The sequence below is a fragment of the Anopheles arabiensis genome, chromosome 3, assembly GCF_016920715.1.
Source record: "Anopheles arabiensis isolate DONGOLA chromosome 3, AaraD3, whole genome shotgun sequence".
Lineage (NCBI taxonomy): Eukaryota > Metazoa > Arthropoda > Insecta > Diptera > Culicidae > Anopheles > Anopheles arabiensis.
Window position 1 is genome coordinate 8,040,531 of NC_053518.1, and position 23,344 is coordinate 8,063,874.

Genomic DNA, 23,344 nt, shown 5'->3' on the forward strand with positions numbered 1-23,344 from the left:
AGATGATGGATGGGCTTAGTCCTATCCTGACAATCCGAACAAATCTGACCTGCCATGATCGGAGTTGGTTTTATCTATACTCAAAAGAAGTTAAAGGTCGGAAAGTTATCGTTTTCGCTAAGCTAGTTACATTTGTCTTTTATGGTCGATGGTCCTAAACGATATTTTCTTACCTACTTTACAGTTTCTAGCTCGTGTTTCATAATACGGACGATTTGATTTAAAATCGTCATCGTGAGCATAACATGAAAACAATATTTTGCTTTTACGTTGGTGTTTACCTTTACAATGAATACTGAAGTACCGTCTTGCTTCGAATTACGGCCACTTCATTTTCAATCGGTCAGAGCGATAACTTGTTGCACGCGGGAAAAACAATATTTTCATTCGAAAGTAACTGGAAATACCTTGTATTGCAGTATGTTTGTCTCAAATAATCCACGGACCACAGGTTGGAGACCACTGCTTTAGATCAGCTGCTTTCTAAATGATCGAGCGGTGAGGGCCAGGAGAATGCATTTTTTTACACATATATTATTATATTATTACAGTTAATACCCAAATAACTGGTTTATGATATTAAAAAATGCGATTGGTTATTGGTTTTCTTAAATTATTATATCATCCAAGCAAGTTTCAAATTCATTTTATTAAATAACTAAAATTGATTGTAAAGATTCTTCAATTAAGAGTCTGCAGCATACTGTGCAAAAGTCATAAAAAGTTCAAAACAATTAAGCAAAATCGCAATATCGCTTCTGAATGTACCCTTCCTTCCATGTTGCAAAATGTTTTCAGGATATATCTGAAGATGGTACAAAAACCTTAACAGCTGAAAAATTATCGAGACAATCGTACAATCGTTCAGTACTATTATGAGGCCACGGACAAGTAAGGCCAGGTCAGACCAATTGATAGTGCATTTCTTAAAAAAAAAAAGCTCCAAGAAAATCGTTGCATCCTTAAAAAGCAATAGTGTGTAACCATTGTTCTCGTAAAATCAACAGTCAGGTTTTTATGGAATTATTCGTTTCTACTTTCTAATTTCTCCTCAAATTTGACCATATTGATTGGTCCGACAATCCATGTTATGGTGATCAAATTTGGAATAGTTCAACGATATGAATTGTCATATTAAAATATGTTCAGTTAATTTGTAATGAATAGGATCTTCCTATCTTTCAAAATCGCGCAAATATTTTCTCGGGCCTGACTGCATATTGTGGCGGGCCGGACTTTGCCCACCGCTGGCATCAAATTTTACGCGATCATTCATATCGATATTTCCTTTCTGTCGACCCTTCCAAATTTGACCCAAACCCTTCAACAGCTTGCTTTTCCACCATCACTTCGTCCAGTCCCCAAAAAATAGCAGGGGCACGAGTTCTTAGTTTTTGCGTGATAACATAGACACAGGCCAAATTAAAAAGCGCACACATCGACATCGGAATCGATTCTTGAATGAAACCTCAACAGATAAAAAGAGCGTGCTTGGTGTCAGCCAATTTTTCTTGCTAATTTCTCCGGTTACGAACCGTTGTGTTGAGATCGGTTTCGGAGCCTTTTAATGTCGTATGTGCAAGTAGTTTGCGTGAGGCATCTCTTGTAACGGATTTCGCTTTACCCAACTCGCGCGTAACGTTCAATGCATTGGGCCAACGATGATGAAATGATATTGTTTTGAGCTGTGGGCATGTATCGCAGCGTTCTACGCTTCCAAATAAGGTGCACGTGTTAAACAAAAATATTGCACATGTTAAAAAGGCAAATGTTTTCTGCTTCTGATAGTAAAATGCTTATGATAAATAAAATAAATATGCTTCTGATAGGTCTGGTAGTAATAGTAAATCTGATTGTAAACATAACCCCCGGGGGGAAAATGGAGATATATTGGGTTGACAACACCAAATAGAAGGGGCCCCTCAATCGACGGGATCATCAACGGGGCCCCAAATGGACGCGGCAATGGAGATTGTTCTTCGTATTATGGCTGTGTATGGCTGTATGTAGATGCATCTGTAACGGTTTTTGGTCTTGTTGTATTCGCAAAACTTGAAATAGTCGATAAAAACCATATATAAATGAACATGTTCCATAGGTTCCTTGAGTATTTTTATACCCTTCCCCCCTTTCTTCTAACTGAAACCTTTCCCATTTCCCCTTCTCTTCGGTCCACAAACTGGATGTGTTCGATTAGGGCCAAGAATGAAAATTTTAGTTTTTGCATTAAAAGACACACACAATCCACTATCCCAGGCCAGGAATGTGAATACCATTTTTCGTGTGAAACAGCTGTCTGCTTTTGGCACAGAATCGCAAAGCGGTAGCAGGGGCCCCGTGTACAAGAACAGGACGGTTCATCCCAGCCAAGAGCGCACACAATGACATCGATTTAACCATTCCTCGAATGAAACCTCAACCCACTGACCGTTGACCAAACGACCTTCCTAGGCTTTTTAAAGCGACGCGAGCTTGGTGTCATTTTTTCCTGCTAATTTCTCCGGCTACGAGCCGGTGTATTGAAATTTTGTTTAGGGGCCTTTAAATTTTTGTCTGTGTATGATGTGTGCTTGTGGCTGTTGAAACGGGTTTTCTTTGTGGTTAAACGCAGCGTTCTGTTCTGTGTGCTGTGCATTGGATTTTAGCAGCAAGTGTCTCCGCGTTTTTTTTTGGTGAGCTCGTGCATCGACCATCCACACCAAGACACATAATGGACGGGCCCTTCATTGACGGGGCCCCTTATCGACGGGGCCTCCTTACCGACGGGGGCCCTTACCGAAGGGGCCCCTTCATCGAAGAGTCCACATAATAGTTGGGGCCCCGTAAACCACCTTTGAGTTTTAGTTTCAGCATAGCTGTAACGGTTTTTTATCTTGTCTTCACGCAAAAAGTTGTATGTAAATAGTGATAAAACATCATTTTAATATTAACATGGCCCAGATCCTTTTTGGACATATTACCTTCCCTTCCCGATTTCCCCTATTTGTCAGTTGACCACAAAAGTTGAGTAAGGCCCCGCGTGAAAATTTAAGGTTTTGCGTTAAAAGCAGACACGCTCCACGATCTCAGGCTTGAGATGTGAATACCATTTTTCGCGTGAAAACAGCTGTCTGTTTTCGGCACACATCTGCAAAACAAGTATAGGGGCCCCTAGACAAGCGCAGGCACGTTTCATCCCAGCCAAATTGAAAAGCGCACACATCGATATCGATGGAATCGTTTCTCGAATGAAACCTCTACCCACTGGAGCACCGTTGCTTGCTTGATGTTAGTCAATTTTTCCTGCTAATTTTACCGGCTACGAGCCGGTATATTGATATTGTGTTTCGGGGCCTTTAAACTTTTGTTTGGGTGTGTTGTATGCTTGTGTTGTGTAACGGGTTTTCGGTGGTAGTTAAGCGCAGCGTTCTGTGCATTCCATTTTCGAAGTCGAACATCCACAATGACGGGGCCCCCTAGATCGACGGGGCCCCTGGCGGCCGCCCAGTCCGCCCACCGTTTAACGCGCCACTGCCTATCGTTCTTCTTGGCATGACTAATGGTATCATCATTCACGGAAAGCAGACTTTAGCACAACCGCTTCGGACCTGACATGGCGATAGGGCTTCCAGCTGAAGTTTTTGGACTTTATAAACCAACCCCGCAGGTAGTACCTAAGTACATATAACGGGTATGTACGTTATGAGCCAGTTGTTGTTAAACCTGTGTGTTTCACGTGCGTTAATGTCTATCAACTGATCTATAAGAATTGAAATTTACAGTGTATAAATGTGCATATAATGAATAAACAGCAGTGAATTTTGCTACCGAAATCCCCGGCACGAAATCATCACTGACGACGTCGAAAGCACGATACATGCAGAACTGGTCGGAAGAGCCTAAGTACTAGCATTCTACTGCTATTGGCATCGTAGTTTAACAAAAAGGGCAATAGAGTGCCGAAGTTGGTGCCCTGCGTTGGTCCTCTGAAGATTCATTGATTGGATTTGACCTGTACATATATTGACCCAGCTTCACAGTATAGTAGCGATCGGCGAGGTAGGACCTTATTGTAAATCTAAGTTAGTCGTCGTTGATCGTTGCGTTGTTGAAACCAGAATCGGCTGGTGTGCGCTGGCACATTAACTAGCGTTAGTAGCCCAAGTTCCCTTGGCATCTTCTTCGTGGTTTGTACTGCAAACACATTCATTTTTAGTTTCACGCCATATTAACCTCACAGCAAACAGGTACCGACGCAATCGTACATTTCCGCGAACATTGTCAAACAAGTACTGTATTTACCAAAGTTCTTCGACACCCCAAATTGAATTGATTGAAAGATGCGAATATGGCTAATAGACTTTAAGTCCAAAAAAAACAACAACAACCTTCGAAATATTTACAACAGCGCCGTACTACCAAAACTCTGCCACATTTCTTGGAAAACAATTCGGGCAAATAGAGACGCACTATAAAGCTGTTTAAATCAAAGTTTCCAATATTGTTCCCAGGCGTCGCTCCAAAAACAGTTGATCAAATCATCGCGTTCAGTCGATCGCTGTGTTTAGCCGAGAAACGACTACTCAAGATTTTCAGTGTAAAATGTTCTCACATAGAAAGTGTCGCTTTGTTCTTTATACCGTTGGTGCCTTCGTTTTAGTTCTTCTGCTGTTACGTCGAATTGGTGATCGCCAGTGGAAAATTACGCCGTACATTTACTCTCAGATTGTCGAAGAAGAATCGGAATTTTGGGAATCATACGAAAACCGATTTTTTGCCACAAAAGAATTACACCAACAGAAAAGTGAATCCTTCACAGCTCCGTCTCCAACATTGAAGCGTGTCGTCACGACTACCTCCACACCAACAACTCCGAGTCCATGGATCGACACCTGTTTCAAGATCTTTGATAGTAATGGTACTACCGAGAACGGCATACACGAGAAAAACATACTGGAGGATGTGCAGCATTCCGTACCGCAGCCGACTGACGATGGGCGTAACATCTTCTTTCACGAAACATCCTGCTTGAAGAAGGACGGTATTGTGCGGCTGAATGCCCGACAAGCCTGTGCAATCGAGTCGGCTGCCCGGGCCAACCCGGAGTGGAACGTGTACGTACTGTTTGCGGCTCCAGTTGGCTTCCGGAACCGCACAACACAGCCAATCCTTGACGCACTGCTGGAGTATCCTAATGTGCATCTGCGCTACGTCAATTTGACCACATACGCAAACGACACACCGCTGAAAGAATGGATGGCAAGGGGGGAAATATTACGCTCACAGTACATGAACTCGCATCTGTCCGATGTGATGCGCTACCTGACCCTCTACAAGTATGGTGGGACGTACCTTGATCTGGATGTGATCGTGCAACAGTCTTTTGAGAAGCTGGAACCGAACTATGCCGGTGCCGAGTCGCCTCAGTACATTGCTGCTGGTGTGATAAACTTCGAATCGAAAGGCCACGGTCATGAGCTGGCGGAAATGTGTGTTCGGTAAGTGGACGGACTTTTAATATGAGATCCGATTACCTTCGACCAATCTTTTAACGATCGTTTCATTCTTTTAGAGACCTACTGGCCAACTATAACGGTTATCAATGGGCTCAAAATGGTCCAGGGGTAATAACGCGCGTATTGGTAAAGCACTGCCAAACGCATTCCATCACCAACATGACCCGGCATTGTTCCCAGCACTTTACCGTTTATCCACCCAGCGCATTTTACGCGATAGCGTATGGAAATTATAAGAACTTTTTTGAAGAACCGTACCTAAAGTCAGTCCTCGATGCGCTCAATCAATCGATCGTGGTGCACCTGTGGAACAAGCTGAGTAAAGACAATCCGGTGTGGGTTGGGTCACGGGTCGCTTACGGTGTGCTAGCCGAACGGCACTGCCCCAAAGTGTACGGATCTTGTGGGCACGTTTTCTAACACCACCAGCACAGAATCATATCTTAATGTAAGACTCCTAAAATCATCGATTGATCACAAACGATCACAGACTATGGAATCTTCATCACTAAAGCAATACTGCCATAAAGACAAACTTAACCTTCGCTTAGGTATTGGAACATGACATCAGATTTTCTTTAGCAGCCAATTGGAATGCATATTATAAGTGGTTATTTGTAATTCGATGGATAAGTGTTTCCTTCTATTATAAACTATTATAAACACTAATAAAGTTATTATTTATTTAATGTAAAACAATAAAATACGGGCATAAAGTAATTCAATAGTTGGAAAAACGCAATCTCGTGCAATATCTAATCATAGATAGCACGGTGAGCAATCGAGAAGGATTTGAATTAATCTTAGAAGAATAATGGGAAGCGGCTATATAGAGTTTGAAAAGATATCTGAAGTACACAATCAATGGTACTCTTTTCCTATCGAACGATGCAGAGTGCCCAGAGCGTTAAAGAAGACAATCAATCTATCACTGCTGAAATGAACTGTTGCAATAGTCGTATGCATCTTTAAACGTAATGATAGCACCACACGCGTAATAGGAGATCGGACAAAATCAGGAGAGTATAAGATAGTAATCACTGAAGCACTGATAAACTCACTTATTAATCGATTGTTGTATGAAACTAATTCAAAGCAACTTCGTAAGAGAGGCATAAACGCGTGTCACTTATTTGAACAGCTGCACACGCGTACAATAATCGTTACGCGTTGTGCAGATTCAACCACACTGCGACATACTTTTGTCAAATCGTGAGTATTTGTAAGACCTGTAGCACACTTCTCGACACTTGAAAGCTGGCTATTATATTGCGTTCTTGTGTTAGGTCGTAGTCGTTCGAGAAAGAGGATAACTGAAGAAAAAATTATTGTTTTGGTTCTATAGTTTGTAACACGTGGTCTTAAATAGTTCGGTGCGATTAATGTTTCAATATCACAACATATAAATACACATTCCTACTACCACTCAAGCTTAGCGCCCGATGCAATTACACATTCCGGGTGAACATTGTGAAACAAGATTTCGGGAATTCTGCTGTCGTTAGGCATCTGGAAAGATTTATACCAGCACCTGCAGTGCAGTAAAATCTAGCAATACTACCAACACTCCACCAAATTCAATGGAAAAATATTATGTCAATAGAGATGAGCTATAGAGTTTAAATCAATGCCACAACTGCGATAAGATTCTCGGAACCAAACGTCCCCACTAGTTCTTTCACAGATTGAGCAAGTGTGTCGCAGACATACGAGGGAAATACTAGTCCCGAGTATCATCCCCGCATTCAACCATAGTGCCGCAGTTATGGTTGTAACTCACGACTAATAGCAAATGTGTCCGGCTGTCTTGAATTGGATCACAAAACCCTGTAAATGTTTTCAATAGTGATATGAAGGGTTCCAAAAACGTCTGATCAAATAATTGAGTTCAGTTTCTCGCTATGCTTAGCAATGATACGGCTACTCAGGCTCTTCGGCGTGAACACATGTAAAATGTTTTCGCGTAGAAAGTGTCGCTTTGTTCTATGTACTGTTGGTATATTAGTTTTTCTTCTGCTATTTCGTCGGATTTGGGATAATAGTTCGACCTACACGCCGCACATGTACTCTGAGATTGTCAACGAAGTATCGGAATTTCGGCAGGGCAGTGGATACTTCTCCTATTCTTGCATAAAATTAAAGCCTATCATTGGGATCACCAGACCCTCACCAACTCCAACGAGTTCACCAATACGCAGCTCCACATACGACGCTCATCACTCGACTGCGAAAGACTTGTACCAACAGGCAAGTGAATCATTCAAAACGCCTTCTCCAACATCAACAACTCCGAGTCCATGGATCGACACCTGTTTCAAGATCTTCGACCTTAACGCCACTACCGAGAACGGCATACACGAGAAAAACATACTGGAGGATGTGCAGCAGTCCATGCCGCAACCGACCGACGATGGCCGTAACATCTTCTTTCACGAAACATCCTGCTGGAAGGACGGTATCGTGCGCCTGAACGCCCGACAAGCCTGTGCAATCGAGTCGGCTGCCCGGGCCAATCCGGGGTGGAACGTGTACGTACTGTTTGCAGCCCCGGTTGGCTTCCGGAACCGCACAACACAGCCAGTTCTTGACGCACTGCTGGAGTATCGTAATGTGCATCTGCGCTACGTCAACTTGACCACATACGCAAACGACACACCGCTGAAAGAATGGATGGCGAGGGGCGATATACTACAGTCACAGTACATGAACTCGCATCTGTCCGATGTGATGCGCTACCTGACCCTCTACAAGTATGGTGGGACGTACCTTGATCTGGATGTGATCGTGCAACAGTCGTTTGAGAAGCTGGAACCGAACTATGCCGGTGCCGAATCGTTTGATCTGATTAATTCCGCTGTAATGAACTTAGAATCAAAAGGCCACGGTCACGAACTAGCGGAAACGTGTGTTCGGTAAGCGGCTAGATTTACTAGTTACGAGATCAGAATATCCTTGACCAAACTTGTAACGATCTTATTTTTTCTTTTAGTGACCTGCTGACCAACTTCAACGGCAATGATTGGGTTAATAATGGACCAGGGGTGATAACGCGCGTATTGCAAGAGCACTGTCGCACCCAGTCGATCGCTGAAATGACTCGGCATTGTTCCCGACACTTTACCGTCTATCCATCGAGCGTATTTTACGCGATTGAGTATTGGAATTATGAGCTGTTATTCGAAGAACAGTGCCTGGAGGAGGCCCTCGTTGCGTTCAACCGATCGATCGTGGTGCACCTTTGGAACAAGCTGAGTAAAGACAGTCCGGTGCGGGTTGGGTCACGGGTCGCATACGGTGTGCTAGCCGAACGGCACTGTCCCAAAGTGTACGGGTCCTGTGGGCCCGTATTCTAACACTATCAGCTCATAACCATGTCTTAAGTAGCGAGATCTTCATTCTTCGATCAATCACACGCGATCACACCCTGTCGTCACACGATCAGTATCAATAAATGGCTCATCGCCCAATCAACACATTTGTAACACTTCAAATCATTAAATTAGATAAATTTTTTAAATATCACGTTATAAAATTGGAGGCCTTATGTCCACCCTGGAGCTATCGCGGAGCAGTTATTGTAATATCACACAAACTTATAAGTGGTTTCAACACTGTGTAGTTGATGATCAGTAGAAATCATTTTGTCTCTTGCAACCTCCAACAACTGACAAACCCGCTTCCAACGACATCGTCTTATAAAAGAAAGTCAAAACTCCCCAATATGTTCCAACATTGTTCGGGGGGCAATCTATCGTGCGTACATTGCGTGAAAACGAATGAAAGGGAATGCAAAATTTAACGCAAAACAAGACCCGCACTGCACTGTTATGCAGCGGGCGTGTTCGTACAGCTGATTGAAGGTGATTTATACGCTCTTGTACATCGTTTGCGAAAATGTTGAGCATATGTTACGTGTTTTGTTTTCAGCTTATCTCTGTCTCTCGCTCGTCATTTTCATTCGTGTAGTATCATTGTACGGACACAGACTGAGAGCCAGAAAGCCAAAACCAGCTGTTTAAACAAATCTTATGTAGGTTGTATCGAACCTGCTCCAAAAACGTGCGTACAACTGATCGTGTTCAGTTGATACCAATACTTACCTGAGGTACAATCACCTCCTCCAAAATGATCTCACATAATTCGTTCCGCTACGTTCGATATGCTGTGTGTGCATTATTGCTGCTGCTGCTGTTTCGTTTGATACGCGATCGCCGCCCGAAACCGGCATACATTCCCGCCGACATTGCTCAAGGAGATCCGGGCTTTCTGACGTCCTACGACACCTCGAATGACTTGCACGCGCACAGCAGCGTGTACTTCATCGAATCGTCCGCACCGTTCAAGCGCATCATCACGATCGGACCGCGGCAGGCGTGCGCGATCGAGTCGGCAGCACGTGCCAATCCGCTCAAGAAGATAATCGTCCTGTTTGCCTCCTGGAACCCAATAACGAACCCCAGCCAGGTACGGTTTCCCGATCTGCCAACGTTGGCGGGGTTTGGAAACGTTCACTTCCGCTGGCTAGATTTGAACCGGTTCGCGCAAGGTACACCGGTGGAGGCGGTGATCCGATCAGACCTGCTGCACGAACGACCGAATGGTGCCGAGTATCTGTCGGAGATATTGCGCCTGGTGCTGCTGTACAAGTACGGTGGCATCTATCTCGACCTCGACGTGGTGACGCTGAAAACGCTCGACTTTGTCAATGCAAACTTTTTCGGCGCCGAAACGGAACGGCTTGTCGGTACGTCCGTAATCGGACTAAGGCGGGGCGGGTTTGGGGAACTGTTTGCCGAGCGTTGTCTCGAGTAAGTTCGAACGATGAGGAGTTTTGTAGCGTTTAAAAAGTTGATTGTTTTCATTAACTGTGTTTTTTCTAGCAACTTTAAATACTTCGACGAACAAAAAAACATCCGCAACGGGTCCTTTCTACTCACCTACCAGGTCGTTCAGACGTGCGAAACACTCACCCTACAGGAGATCCTTGACAACGGCTGCCGCGGTATGCTGCAGGTGCACCGGCGGAGTATCTTTCATCCCTTCGACGAAACCAACGTGGGCATGATGTTCGATCCTAGCCGGCTGGAGGAAGCGAAGGACCGCCTTGCCCATGCGATGACCGTTCACATGCTCCATCGTACTAGCGGGAAAATGCGAGTCGCTGGCGGCACAACGGGCTATCAGTTGATTGCCCAAAACTACTGCCCGAGGGTGTATGAAGAAAATAGTTATGATTTTTAAAAAAAGGATAAACACAATAAATAAGGGAAAGAGAGAAAGAGAGCTTCCTTTCAAACAACGCTTCGCAACGCGTGACATTGTTATTATGGCGCACCCGCCGACGACCCCGAACCGAAGCGCCAGCTGCGTTCAAGTTCGATATCCATGGCAACCGCCAAGCTGTTGTTTATCGACAACATTGACAGTGTGTGGGAACAAAGGCAAAGTAACCAGAAGGAAATACGACACCGAGTTAACGAAAAGACTGTTCCCGTCCCGTACATTGGTTTCATTTCATACATATATTCCGTGCACCAAATGTCCGCGAACGAAAACGACCCAGATAATAATCCGGACGTGATACTGGAGAAGTTGCTGCGCAAGGCCCGTGCGAAGGAATCGCGATGGGATCGGATCCGTCGCAAGCACCTGAACAACCTGACCGTCACCTCCAAGACGGTGAAAAAGTTCATCAACATGGATTTTGTGGACGAGAACCAGCTGAGGTTGATGATGGCAGGCGAGGGGGCTGGTAGTGGAACGCCCGGCAATGGGAAACCGATGCTCGATCCGGTGCTGGTGATGGACATCCGGCACGAGATGATACGCCGGAAGGAGGAGAAGGGTGGCGAGACGCGCACGAAACCATTCATCGATCCGGTCAAGGCGTACCAGCTGGAAAATCTGGAAAACCATAACCGTTCGATCGAGCTGACGCTCTGCGAGAATGAGCTGAACAAGTTCCGCAAGCAGCTGGAACACATGGGTGGAGCAGGGAATGGGAAGAAGGCGCAGGTGAGCTCCCAGAAGCGGAGCATTCTGTACATTAACATCCCGAAGATTGACAATGGGATGATTTACGAGAGCTTGGAGGAGTGTGAGCGGTATACGACACACTTTTACCAGAGCGCCATCGAAGGTTCGGAGCAGCTGTTTGAGGAGATTCAGGATGAGCGGCCGTTGGGTAAGCAGACAGCTACAATTGAAGAGATTATTGAAAGAGAGGAGCAGGAGAACATTGAGAAGGAGTCGGCTCACGTAGAGCCCAATTTCGGAGCATTGGATGACCCGAGCAATGGTGTAGTGGAGTACGCACCCAATGGAGTCCACCACGAGCCGGAAGAAGATCCGGCCGAAGATCAGGACGAAGACAGTAAGATCGTGCGGTTTGGCAATACCGAGGTCATCACCTTTCCGGCAGACGATTCCTCGTTCTCCCTCGGTTCCGAGTACGATTTCGACGACCATGATCTCTTCCTGGAGTCGCTCGACTCGGACGTGGATGAGTTTGACGAGACGGAGTTCCAGTCGACCGACAGCACGGCGGACCATTCCGGTGCGAATGAGGACCGCAGCGGCAAGCGCGATTCCCTCCCGACCGATAGCAGCGAGTGTCTCACCATATCGCGCATCGACACGTCGCACAGCGGCTCGAAGGAGGACCAGGACACCAGTTCGGCCTTTTCGCGCCGCAACAGGCTGGCCTACGAGTACGATGATGAGGAGGAGTCGGAGCTGTTGGAAATTGCACCGGCCGCGGAGAAGCTCTCCAAAGCGGACCCGATCGTGGTGCGGAAGTGTGATCTGAAGGATTACAGCGAGCTGTGCGTTACCAACTACCGGCCCGACTCGGGCGCCGCCAAGGACGATCGCGTCGAGCTGACGGAGGAGTCGCGCAAGCTCATCAGCAATGCGCTGAAGGAGGGCTACCTGCAGAATCACGACCGTGCCGTGCTGAAGCAGTACTTCTTCAAGTGGCTGCAGTACACGATCTTGGAGAAGATCTCCAAGGGGGCGGGCGTTACGAGCACGCGGGAACAGAAGCTGAAGCGCATCAACGACTTCATCAGCAACATCCGGCACAGCCGCAAAAAGGGCGCACTGCGCAGCAAACCGTCCACCGACTCGACCGGCCAGCCCACCTCGGTCAAGAAGGAGTACGAGCATCGGCTCAAGGTGCAGCAGGACATTATCGAGCTGCAGAAGCTGAAGCTCGAGCGGCAGGAGCGCATCATTACCGAGCTGAAGCTGTCCAAGTTTTCCGAAGCGTCCAAAATCTCCAAGGCGGAAATACAGAGCGAGCTGCTGAAGGCGGCCCGCACCGGCCATGTGCGGCTGCGGGCGAAGGCAAAGTGCATTCAGATTGTGGGCAACATCAAGGCGGACACGTCGGAGGAGGATGAGATGCGCAAGCTGCAGGCGCAGGGGCTGATGATACCGAAGTTTCTCGCCAAGATGCAGCAGCGTGCGCTGGAGCGTAGCCAGCGGCACCAGGAGGCGAAGGAGCGCCGGATGCGCATGGAGAAGGAGCGCGAAGATGCGAAGCAGGCGGCGGAAGAGGCGAAGCGCCACGAGGATGAGGAAGCGCGCAAGCGGCGCTACCGGGAGATGCGCGAAAAGCGCAAGCTCGAGAAGCTGCAGAAGATTATACGCGAGCAGGAACGGCAGGCCTGGATCGCTAACAATCAGATCGCAAAGGAGTTCCGGTTGCTGAAGCTGAAACGGTTCGGCATGCATGCGTTCAAGCTGCTGCTGGGCATACGGCACGAGAATGAGCGCCGCTCGATCGCTTACCGGAGGCGGTACTACAAGCGCAAGTACTTCCGCAAGTGGTGGTTCCTCACGAACGCGCTGTGGGAGAGCAAGAAGGCGCTGGCCGATGGGATGCACGAGTACAAGCTGTACCGGGTGGCCGTCCGACACTGGAAGATGGTAAGGCGGGGAGTTAATTGAAATTGTTTAAATATGTTTTTTATGGTTAATTTTACTCACCTTTACTCAACACGCCACAGTACATGCACGAGCAACGATGTAAGTTGCAGGTGGCCATCGATTGGTACGAGGTGCGAATGGCGGAAAAGGTCATCTCCATCTGGATCGGCAAGACGAAGCAATCGCTCATGATACTGCACGGCAAGATGTCCCACGCTGCTTCCCACTACGAATGGTAAGGATGGTCACAAGCAAGTCGTCTCCTATCTGCAAATGGATGCTTAATCGATGCGTTCATTTCTCTCCTTTCTCCCCACACACTCAGGCAACTGAAATGGAAAGTGTTCGAGCGGTGGCAACGTTTGCACATTATCCTGCGCATCGAGAAGGAAACGGAGATGCGTCGCCAGCGCTGGCGCATGAAGATCTGGGAGCTGCTGCCCGACTACAAGCCCATCGAGGAGGACATCTAAGGGTCAGGATGCTCCTCCACAGCAAGTCTGATATTACCACCACGTTCATTTCACTTTTAACACATACGCCATTATCCAAACTACATTTACCACTAGAGCTGGGTTAGCCATTAGAAGGGCCGATTTTCTTCCAAAAAAAGCAAAACACACATACACACAGACACACGACCATTTGCGGCGGCTCACGATTGTGTAGCGGACTGATTTTATAGACTTTTTCGCGTAAAATATACACCCACGTTCTTACGTACTCTGCGTGCTCTCCGTCTCCGTTTATGGTTGTCGCCGGGGGTCGCCTACTCCTCCTCTTCTCCTCTTCGTGGCATGTCGCGCTACTCGTCCATCTGTTCGTTCAGCTGCGCCAACAGTGCGGCCCGCTGCGATTCCAGCTCCGATTCGCTCAGTGCCGCATCGTCGGCCATTTTGGAAGATCTGCTGCCGCCCCTGCTACGGCGGCCCTCGTCCAGGGGGCTGCGAATCCGCGCGCCGCTACTAGCCCGGCTGACCGATCGAGACGTTCGACGTTTGTCTTTTTTCTTTTTGTCCTTCTTTTTCTGTGTGTGTGTGAGTTAGTGAGTGAGAGTTAGAGGATATAAAGAAAAGAATGGTTAAGTGAAATTGGTCCTAATATGAGAAAATTGCCCCCCAAGCTTACCTTTTTCTTCTCTACCTCCGGGGAGGGTGTCCGGGAACGGGATGCAGCAGCAGCAGCTGCACCGCCACCACCACCGCCACCATTCTTCTCCATCACCAGCATCTCTTCGTACGACGGTGAGCGGGACTGTTTGCGGTGGTGCTTTTTCTTCTTTTTCCGCTTCCGGTCCAATCGGTCACCACCACCACCGTGATGGTCGTTGTGATGGTGCAGCGGTTCCTCGTGCAGCTCATGCTCGCTTTCCGACAGATCGCTCGCCGTCAGGGGAGTTCGCGACCGGGATCGACGCTTTTTCTTCGACGAAGGCTTTTCATACTCCACTTCCGATGCTTCCGAGAGCTGTAGGAGAAATGGATTTGTCCGTTAAATAAGACTTGCTCTACCATAAAAAACACACACCACCCCGATTACTTACCGATTTGGACGAGGAGCGCGATTTTTTCTTGTGCTTTCGACTCTTTTTCGACTTTTTCGAACGCGAATGATGGTGGCTGCAGGAATCTTCCGTCTCCTTCACAAAGTCTTCCCACAGCCGCTCGACCTTATCCTCCTTCTCGTACAGGTCGTACACCTCCCGGTCCATGACGAGCTTCTGGGCCGTCTCCCAGCTGTCGACACCGGACAGGCCCGCCTCGATCCACACACCCTTCAGCTCGTTCTCGAGCTTGCGGATGCGGCGCGTTTCCTCCTTCAGCCGCTCCTTCTCGGCCGCGACCGCCTTCTCCAGCAGCGAGTTGTACGTCAGCTTGACGTTGCCCGCGTCCAGCGTTGCCGACCGCTTGTCCTCGCACACGACCGTCGCAAAGTCCTCGAACGTGGTCGTCCGCACCACGATGAACTCTTTCTCCTTCAGTATTTCCTTGATGATTTTCTTCTCGTCGTGGAACCGGGCCTTCAGGTTTTCCACGTAGAACTTGAACAGATCCAGCGGCGTCGAGCCGGGCTGCCCGAGCATAGCGGAGAAGCGCAGGTCGGCCGATATGAGCGGGTACAGCTCCACCCACAGCGACATCGACGTCAGCTTGCCCTCCTCGTGCAGCGTGTCGAGCAGGGCGAGGAATTGGTCGCGGTTTTTGCGCTGCTGCCGCTTGAGCCGCTTCTTCTCGCGCTCCTTCTCCTCGTCCTCCTCGCGCTCCAGCCCGCGGATGTGCTCCTCGAACACGATCAGTGCGTCCTCCTTGTCCATGCCGAGCAGGTTGACGTCGTTCTTGAACGACGCGTTGTCCAGCAGCATTACCTGCGCCTCGGACCAGGTCGTCTGGTACGTGACGGTCGTCATCGCCTCGAGCAGCTCGCCCAGCACGCGCATGTTGCGCTTCTTCATCACCCGCGCCTCCTCCTTTTCCCGCTTGGCCAGGTTGAAGATGCAGTCCTCGTAGATGTCGCGCCGGTCCTGCTCCGGCACCGACTTCCACACGTCCAGGTTGGCGAACAGCTCGTCGCACCGGTAAAACTTGAGCGCCGAGTTCATCTTGTCCGACGACATGAGGAACTTTTCCAGCTCCTCCTTCGACCGCTTCGCCTTCAGCCGCTGCTCCTCGCGCTCGTCCTTTAGCTTCTGCGTTTTGTACGCGTTGAACGCTTGCTTCTTTTCGCTCAGCTTCTTGAACACGTTAAACTTCGGATCCTTCTGGATGATCTTTACGCACTGCTCCCAGGACGAGCTCGAGGGGATGTTGCGCTCCTTCAGGAACTCCTTGAACGCTTCGATCGCTTCCTTTTTGTCCTTAAACTCCATGGCCGGCTCCTCGTCCGTTTGGCCCGGCTGGGATTCCTCGTCCTGCCGCTTGTCGACCGGATCGTCCGGCACCTCGATAGCGGCCAGCGTTGCCGCCATCGCTTGGTCCAGCGCGGAGGAAGAGTTTTCGGCCGATCCGGGTGTTACGCCGGCCATCCCACCTAGACCGAGCGGTACGTCAGCGGCTGTGGCCGCCACAACCGCATTCGGCGCCACTCCTGCCGTCGCCGGCGTCCCTGCCAGGGCGGGCGAAACCACCGGCAGCACGACCGACTGCATCAGCATACTGCTGGCCATGGCGGAGGTTTTCAGCGCGGCTGCTTTGGCCGCCTCGGCAGCCGCCTGTTCAGCCGCCACCTTCTCCTTCAGCTCGAGATACTCGGGCGGTGCCACCCACTGTGACTCCTTCGTGGCGGTGTTGTGATAGTACAGCTTACCCGAATCCGACCGGTACTCCTTCCAGGGGCACTGGCTGAGCTGCTTTTCGGCCGGCGTCTTCATCTCGTCCGGCTTTTCCCACAGGCTCTGCTTGGTGATACTGTTGTAGTAGTACGTTCGGCCCTCGGGCGTCTTGTGTTCCGACCATTCGTTCACGATTGCCGTGGTCACGGGGACGGCCGCTGCCGCTACTGCTGCTGCTGCTGCTCCTGCTGCGCCCGCCGGTATGACCGGTGGCACGGTGGCCGTAGGATCAACCATTGTCCCGTTGGCGGCGGCTGCGGCGGCCAGTGCTACCGGGCCACCGATGCCTGCGCCCCCACCGGGCGCACCAAAACCCGGCGGAGGGATGTTGAAATGCGACACCAGCGGCGGTGCGTACGGTTGGCCAGCGGCTATCGGCGGCACCGACATCTTGCTGGCTAGAGTAGGGTGACCCTTCGACCGGGAGCCTTCCACAGCCCACAACACACACCGGAAATGCGGTCCGCGGACGATTGCACTGCACAGTTTTCGTTCGTGCGTGTGTGTTTTATTTTCTTCACTTTCCGTCCGCGAAAAAGGCGTCCCGTTTTCGATTTTCCACCTTTGACAGTTGCTGGTTGGCAGTTTGACAGCAGACGCGCGTTCGGGCGGGTTGCGTCATGGCTTGCTTGGACGGCCATTTTTAAAAGCGGGAATTTTGAGAGGGATTTAGAACCTGCAGGAAATTTATGATTTTTGTAAATGATTTGATTTGATGATGCTTCTAAATTGTTTTAAATTGTTGCTCGATAATAAGTAAATTTTATGAATATTTTCCAAAAAGCCGTTTGTCAACACGTGCAACATGAACCGACCCAATTTTGCTCACCTCTTGTGCATCTGCTGGGCAACCGGCAACCAATTTGTTTGTGTTTTATCAGCCCAAAAGAGAGGGCTAAATAAAGAGAGAAAGAGCGAGAAAGTGGCAGCATAAAAACACACACACACGACTAAGTCCAACATAGCATTCCCCGTCCGTTCCTGGGGAGCATGAGATCACACTACAGTGCGGCCGATTTCTATGATTACGATCCCCGCACCGATATCGATCCGCTGTGCTGTTGTGAGTTTTTCGATCGAAACAATGAACGGGCTCATCTGCTCGTAACGTGCTGCTGCTGCTGTTGCTGTTTCACGGGTACATCCGGAATCGAAACTCCGACTCCGGCCACTAGGTACGTACGTTTCGGCGAGCCCTAATGTCCAATTGAATTCCTCGAACCTCCCGCTCCCGTTTTAGAAACTGCACCAACGTCTGTTTGCATTCCCTTTAGTAGTGAATCACCGGGTGTTCCTGTAAATAGCCCCCCTCCCCATCGCCACCCAGTGTCTTCAGCTTGTGATTGCCGAAAGAAAACTCCGGCTCCGGCATCCCGAAAAAAAGGGGATTGATCGATATAGAACGTGCGAGGAGAGTGCAAAGAATTGATTTTCCTTACCAGCGAGCCAGCGTGATTGTATGTGTGTGTCGGTACGCTAGTGGTGCATCGGCAGTGCAGTCACCCTCGTTAGCCGGCTGCAAACGGTGGCATTTGGCACATTAGAACCCTCCCCTTCATCTCCCCACATACATACACGCACACAGCCACTGCAGCTGCAATCATCAAACTGCTCTTCATTGTGCATGAAATATAGGGCATCACCAGGGCAGGGGGGATAGCATTTCTACCAAATATCCTACACGACAGCTGCAAACGGGGGGCGAACGTATCTCACCCGGCAAACGAATCTGAACTTTCCCGAGCCCGAAACGTCCTAACTAAAAGCGGGTAAATATGTTATGTATTCTCTATCTTTAAACCTTTTTCCACCTCTTTCGCATCATTCCTACACTATCAAACGCTCTCTATCTCTTCATGGCCTCTCTCTCTCTTTCTCTGCTACTGAATCTGATAATTCAATCTTAAAACGCTCAAATGTGTCCAACTATCTCTTATCAATGTGTGTGTGTGTCTTTCTATTTTACTAAAATATAGTAAGAAATCTAACCTCGCTCCTTATCCTTCCACCATTCGCAGCAAACTGACCGGAAGCAGGGTTGGAAACATGCTGCTCACGTTCCAAGACCGGCTGCGTATACCGTGGCGCGGTGGCGCAAAGCAGATTACGCTCGACAATGTGGTGACGCTGGCGATACTGATCGGAACGCTGCTGCTGACCGCGGTACACTTCTATCTTTGCCTTGTCATCATGCTTCTACTTCCCCTGGTATTGCTGTACCTAAAGCGGCTCTTCGGAACGATCCATCCCAAGTAAAGCGAGCACGAGAAAGGCAAAAGGATGAATGTATTCTAACATCTTTCCCTTCTTCTCTTTGTAGGACAAAGTTTTTCACGATTTGGTTTTTCGGTAGCTGCGTGTATCTGGTCGCACTGTTCGAGCTGGCCGTACCGTTGTTGGAAATTTTGCCCCAAGAAAACGTTGGCTTCGTCGTGCTGATGACGCTCGCTTTTCTCTGTTTGCTGAAGGCGAAGCAGCGGGCCGTGCTGAACCATCTCTCTGCCCTGCCGGCGGACATGAACGGTGTAGAAAGCGGCAAGGGAAGCAAGGAACAGATTGTGCTGTTCTCCGACCGCGACGATTCGGACGATGGGGCGACCGATTCGGACAGTGGACGGTTGGCGTGCCAGCTGTGCCGGAAGTATGTGCCACCGAGAACGTACCACTGCAAGGTTTGCTCGAGCTGTGTGCTGCGGCAGGATCATCACAACGTGTGGCTGAACTGCTGCATCGGCAAATCGAACCATCGGCTGTATCTGGCGGGCTGCCTCTTTACGCTGCTGGCGTTGCTGGTGTTTGCCAATCTGGCGCTGACGGCGGTGTGTCATCCGACGCCAATCTTTACGCTGTACGGGATCATCGTGATGATGCCGGACGACTGTACCGATATCTTTTTCCAGTATGAGTAAGTGTTTTGTGTACTAGAATGACTCATTGCAGATGAAATGGTGGTATATGGAAGGAACTGTTATTTTTTCCCCTCTTTTCAGCATTGCACTGTGCTTTACGGGTTCGGTGTACGCACTAATAATGGCATCGTTTATTGCTATCGCTATAGTGAAACAGGTTTGTACAGGACGCCCGTCTAATGGTAATGAAAACCACTCAAAAACATTCACCTTTCAGATCTGCTTCATCTCATTCGGCCTCTCGTTCAGCGAATGGCGTCGCAGAGAGCACGTGAAGCGACGGAATTGTCTGTGGAATTGGAAAGCGTTCTGCTTTGGCCAGTAAAACTTAACCAGAGGCGCAAAGGACAGTCTACCAGACTTGGGCGCAGGTGCAGTGTGTCTGACTGCAAAACTTCCGTTTGAGTTTGTTTTATATCATATCCTTTCCCGCGCACATTCGTGTGTGTGTGTGTTTGTGAACTATTTTTAGCCAAAGGAAACCAAACTTGTTCGTAAGTTGTTCTTATCGATAGTATTTCGGTAGTAGAGAGAGATAGAGAGACAGTTGCGGTAGAGAGGGGATAGAACTCCCAATTCCATAAGGATTTGTTTCCCGTTTGTTTCGTTTTCGGTTTGCACACATCCAGTGTACTTGTGGGTGTTGTAGGGTGGAGTTAATCTCACGTTATTTAATTAATGTAAGCATATTTGCTACCGATAACCACTCACCATTATTGCCACTGCTCCCACAAGTGATTAGAAAGCGGTATATCAAGAGCCGCCGAAAGAGGTGTTTCGTTAGAAAAGCCATTTTATTACCAACTTATGAGGCCACAACACGCGCGGAGAAGTAGTGAAGCTTCTATCCGCACATTTTTTTTCCCCTCTTCTTGTTGCAAGTTCGAACCTAGCCGTAGAACCAGTAGTAGGAACTAGTGATGGGTAAAGTTGACAAAAATCCGGAGCCGACTCCGGAAGGTAGGTCCGCCCAGCATTACCCGGAGCCGGTTGGAATCATCCCGGAGCCGCTCGGAGTCATCCGAAGTTGTCTGAAGTCGTCTGGAGATATCCGGAGTCGTCCGGAGTTATCCAGAGTTATCCAGAGACGTCTGGAGTCAACGAAGTCGGTCGAATATGGTCGAATAGGAAATCCGAAATCAAATGCCTCCGGACGACTTCGGACGACTTCGAACGATGCCGGACAACACCAGACAACTCCGGACAACTCCAGACAACTCCGGAAGACTTCTGACGACTCCAGACAACCCCGAACGACTCCAGACAACTCCGGACAACTCCGGACGACTCTGCCTCCGGATAGCTCCAAACGACTCGAGACCACTCCGCAAGACTCCAGCTCCAGGCGGAACCAATGGTTCCGATTTTGCCGGTGTCGGAATCGCACTTACAATAGCCAGAGTCGGATCGGAGTTCGAGTGTGCGCTCCAGACAGCACACCACTAGTAGGAAACCTAAAATGCTTAGATTCCATCCGTGGAAAAGGCGTGCTTGCACACAATTTCGATCGGGGCGTGATTTACTAACATGAAATGTTACAATGATGATAAGTAGGATAAGAAACGCACAATAAACTTTGAAATTCTTTAACTTACCTTTCAAACTGTGCTCACGCGTTCGTCTTACTTCCACATTTCCGGATGGGAGGAAAAATAACCACCTTTTTTGCTTAGTGATCCACTTCAGCAGCAGCTGCACAAGCGGATGGGGAACAACACTTTATTACCGATAGAGCTTCAGCTTCAAGCAAATGCACTGTCTAAATGCCTTCAGCGCCGGATTCATGGTAGAACTGAGTAAATTTGAAATAAATTAGACGACGACGGCGGCGATTCTAGTACGTATGCCCGATCGACATGTGCTTAATGACGTCGCTATTGGGTTGAAGATCGATTTCGATTAACCTATGCCAGTGTATGTCTTTTATGCAGCCGTTCCGCTCTTCTTTTCACCGCCCTTCTTGCCGCCCTTCTTTGCCTCGGCCGCAGCCTGCTCCACGTCGATCGGGGCTGGCTTCACGAACGGAATCTCTTCGCGATACTTCTCCGGCATGTACTTCTGGAGCACCTCGGGGACCTATGTAAATTCGATAATGTTAACAATATCCTTCTAAAGAATAGCCTTCCCCTCCCATCTTACCTTTACGCCCGTTTCCGTTTGATGTGTTTCGAGGATGGCGCAAATCACACGCGTCGTAGCGCACATGGTCGCATTCAGCATGTGCACATAGTCCACAGCCGCATTCATCTTCTTCGTTTGGCCGTAACGCACCAGCAGCCGGCGGGCCTGATAGTCCAAGCAGTTGCTGCACGATACCAACTCCCTGAACGCACCCGACCCGGCAAACCATGCCTCCAGGTCGAGCTTTTTCGAGGCGGCATGATTCAGCGCACCGGACACAATGTTCACCACGCGGTACGGAATGCCCAGCGACTGGCAGAACGCCTCCGCGTTGCCGATCATTTCGTCCATCATCTCCCACGATTTGTTGTCGTGCGGCGAGGTCAGCACGAACTGTTCCACCTTCTCGAACTGGTGCACCCGGAAGATGCCGCGGGTGTCGCGGCCGTGCGACCCGACCTCCTGCCGGAAGCAGGTGGACAGCCCGGCGTACTTGATCGGCAGTGACGCTTCCGGGATCCACTCATCCCGATGGTACGCGGCAATCGGTTGCTCCGAGGTTGCAATCAGATACTTCTCGTCCGTCGCCGTACCGTCCTCGGCCCGCTCGCTGCCCTTGCCGACCACCTTGTACAGCTCCTCGTCGAACTGGGACAGCTGCGCCACCTCCTGCATCACCTCCTTGCGCATGAAGAACGGCGTGTACAGTGGCGTGTAGTCTTTCGCGTACAGACTGTGCAGCGCGTGCTGGATCAGTGCCTGCTCGAGGAATACGGCCGGCCCGGTAAGGAAGTAGCCCCGACCGCCGGACACCACCGCACCCTTGTCCCCGTTCATACCGTCTATCATCACGATCAGATCGACGTGCGAGTACTTCAGGCGCGTCTCACAGTTCCCGAACGTGCGCTCCACCCGGTTCTCGTCCTCGTCGTTGCTGACCGGGACGCTCTCGTGCAGATGGTTGCCGACCTCGCGCAGTGCCGCGTTCCTCTTCGCCTCCACCTCCTTCATTTGCTGCTCATTTTCCACCACTGCTGCGTCGATCAGTGTGCGCACCTTCTTGATCTGGTTAACGGTCAGCTCCTTCAGCGAGGTCAGCTGCATCTCGCGCAACTGGTCCTGGACTGACTGCGGCAGCGGCTCGCTCTCATCGCCCTGCGGTTCCTTTTTCTTCATCTTCTCGCCGATCTCCTTGCTGCACAGATTCTTCAGCTTGTTGTAGTTGTCCATGTTGAAGCGGCACCGGCGCCACTCCTTGTCCTGCTCGATGACCGTCTCGACCAGTGCCACATCCTTGAAGCGCTTCGTCTGGTTCTCCCGGATCTTCTCCGGATCGTGACCCTTGTCGCTGCGGAACAGATCCAAATCGAGCACCATTTTTACGGCAGCCTAGGTAACAATCTGAAAGTGGTTTGTGCGGTATGCCAAATTGGGCGGATGATGAAATTTTAGGACGATTTTCAGCCGCACTGCCGCAACGCCGTACGCAAATGCTTTGGGAATAAACGTGGCTGACAAGCCGAACGAGTTTGACAGCTGTGGTGATTTGTTTTGGTTTT

At 49.4% G+C, this 23,344-nt stretch overlaps 5 protein-coding genes across 9 annotated transcripts; 3 read left to right on the top strand and 2 right to left on the bottom strand.

The window, feature by feature from the left end:
- The first annotated feature begins 3,442 nt into the window (after positions 1-3,442).
- LOC120905062 lies at positions 3,443-10,736 on the top strand. The gene is made up of 7 exons (XM_040315729.1): positions 3,443-3,497; positions 4,640-5,477; positions 5,552-5,913; positions 7,501-8,407; positions 8,485-8,789; positions 9,751-10,303; positions 10,376-10,736. Exons 1-7 carry the CDS (start codon positions 3,443-3,445, stop codon positions 10,734-10,736), a joined length of 3,381 nt encoding a protein of 1,126 aa, XP_040171663.1.
- A 201-nt stretch (positions 10,737-10,937) lies between these two features.
- LOC120902343 (stress response protein NST1) lies at positions 10,938-13,932 on the top strand. Its single transcript, XM_040311028.1, has 3 exons — positions 10,938-13,427; positions 13,508-13,662; positions 13,753-13,932. The coding sequence occupies exons 1-3, from the start codon at positions 11,034-11,036 to the stop codon at positions 13,898-13,900; spliced, it is 2,697 nt and encodes an 898-aa protein (XP_040166962.1). The 5' UTR covers positions 10,938-11,033; the 3' UTR covers positions 13,901-13,932.
- Positions 13,933-14,071: 139 nt separating this feature from the next.
- On the bottom strand, positions 14,072-17,345 carry LOC120902342 (pre-mRNA-processing factor 40 homolog A). Its single transcript, XM_040311026.1, has 3 exons — positions 14,971-17,345; positions 14,556-14,894; positions 14,072-14,454 (listed from the first exon to the last, which is right to left on the bottom strand). The coding sequence occupies exons 1-3, from the start codon at positions 17,143-17,145 to the stop codon at positions 14,233-14,235; spliced, it is 2,736 nt and encodes a 911-aa protein (XP_040166960.1). The 5' UTR covers positions 17,146-17,345; the 3' UTR covers positions 14,072-14,232.
- A 240-nt stretch (positions 17,346-17,585) lies between these two features.
- On the top strand, positions 17,586-21,258 carry LOC120901670 (palmitoyltransferase ZDHHC23-B). 5 transcript variants are annotated; one of them, XM_040309801.1, is made up of 6 exons: positions 17,814-17,930; positions 17,996-18,524; positions 18,774-19,007; positions 19,076-19,660; positions 19,746-19,821; positions 19,882-21,258. In XM_040309801.1, exons 3-6 carry the CDS (start codon positions 18,802-18,804, stop codon positions 19,987-19,989), a joined length of 975 nt encoding a protein of 324 aa, XP_040165735.1. In that variant the 5' UTR covers positions 17,814-17,930; positions 17,996-18,524; positions 18,774-18,801; the 3' UTR covers positions 19,990-21,258. The 5 variants fall into 5 exon arrangements, with proteins under 5 accessions (XP_040165734.1, XP_040165735.1, XP_040165737.1 ...); XM_040309803.1 differs by having other exon boundaries at positions 17,815-17,930; positions 18,033-18,524; XM_040309802.1 differs by having other exon boundaries at positions 17,818-17,930; positions 18,030-18,524.
- A 67-nt stretch (positions 21,259-21,325) lies between these two features.
- Positions 21,326-23,304, bottom strand: LOC120901669 (serine--tRNA ligase, cytoplasmic). The gene is made up of 2 exons (XM_040309799.1): positions 21,804-23,304; positions 21,326-21,740 (listed from the first exon to the last, which is right to left on the bottom strand). The coding sequence occupies exons 1-2, from the start codon at positions 23,160-23,162 to the stop codon at positions 21,588-21,590; spliced, it is 1,512 nt and encodes a 503-aa protein (XP_040165733.1). The 5' UTR covers positions 23,163-23,304; the 3' UTR covers positions 21,326-21,587.
- Positions 23,305-23,344: the final 40 nt, after the last annotated feature.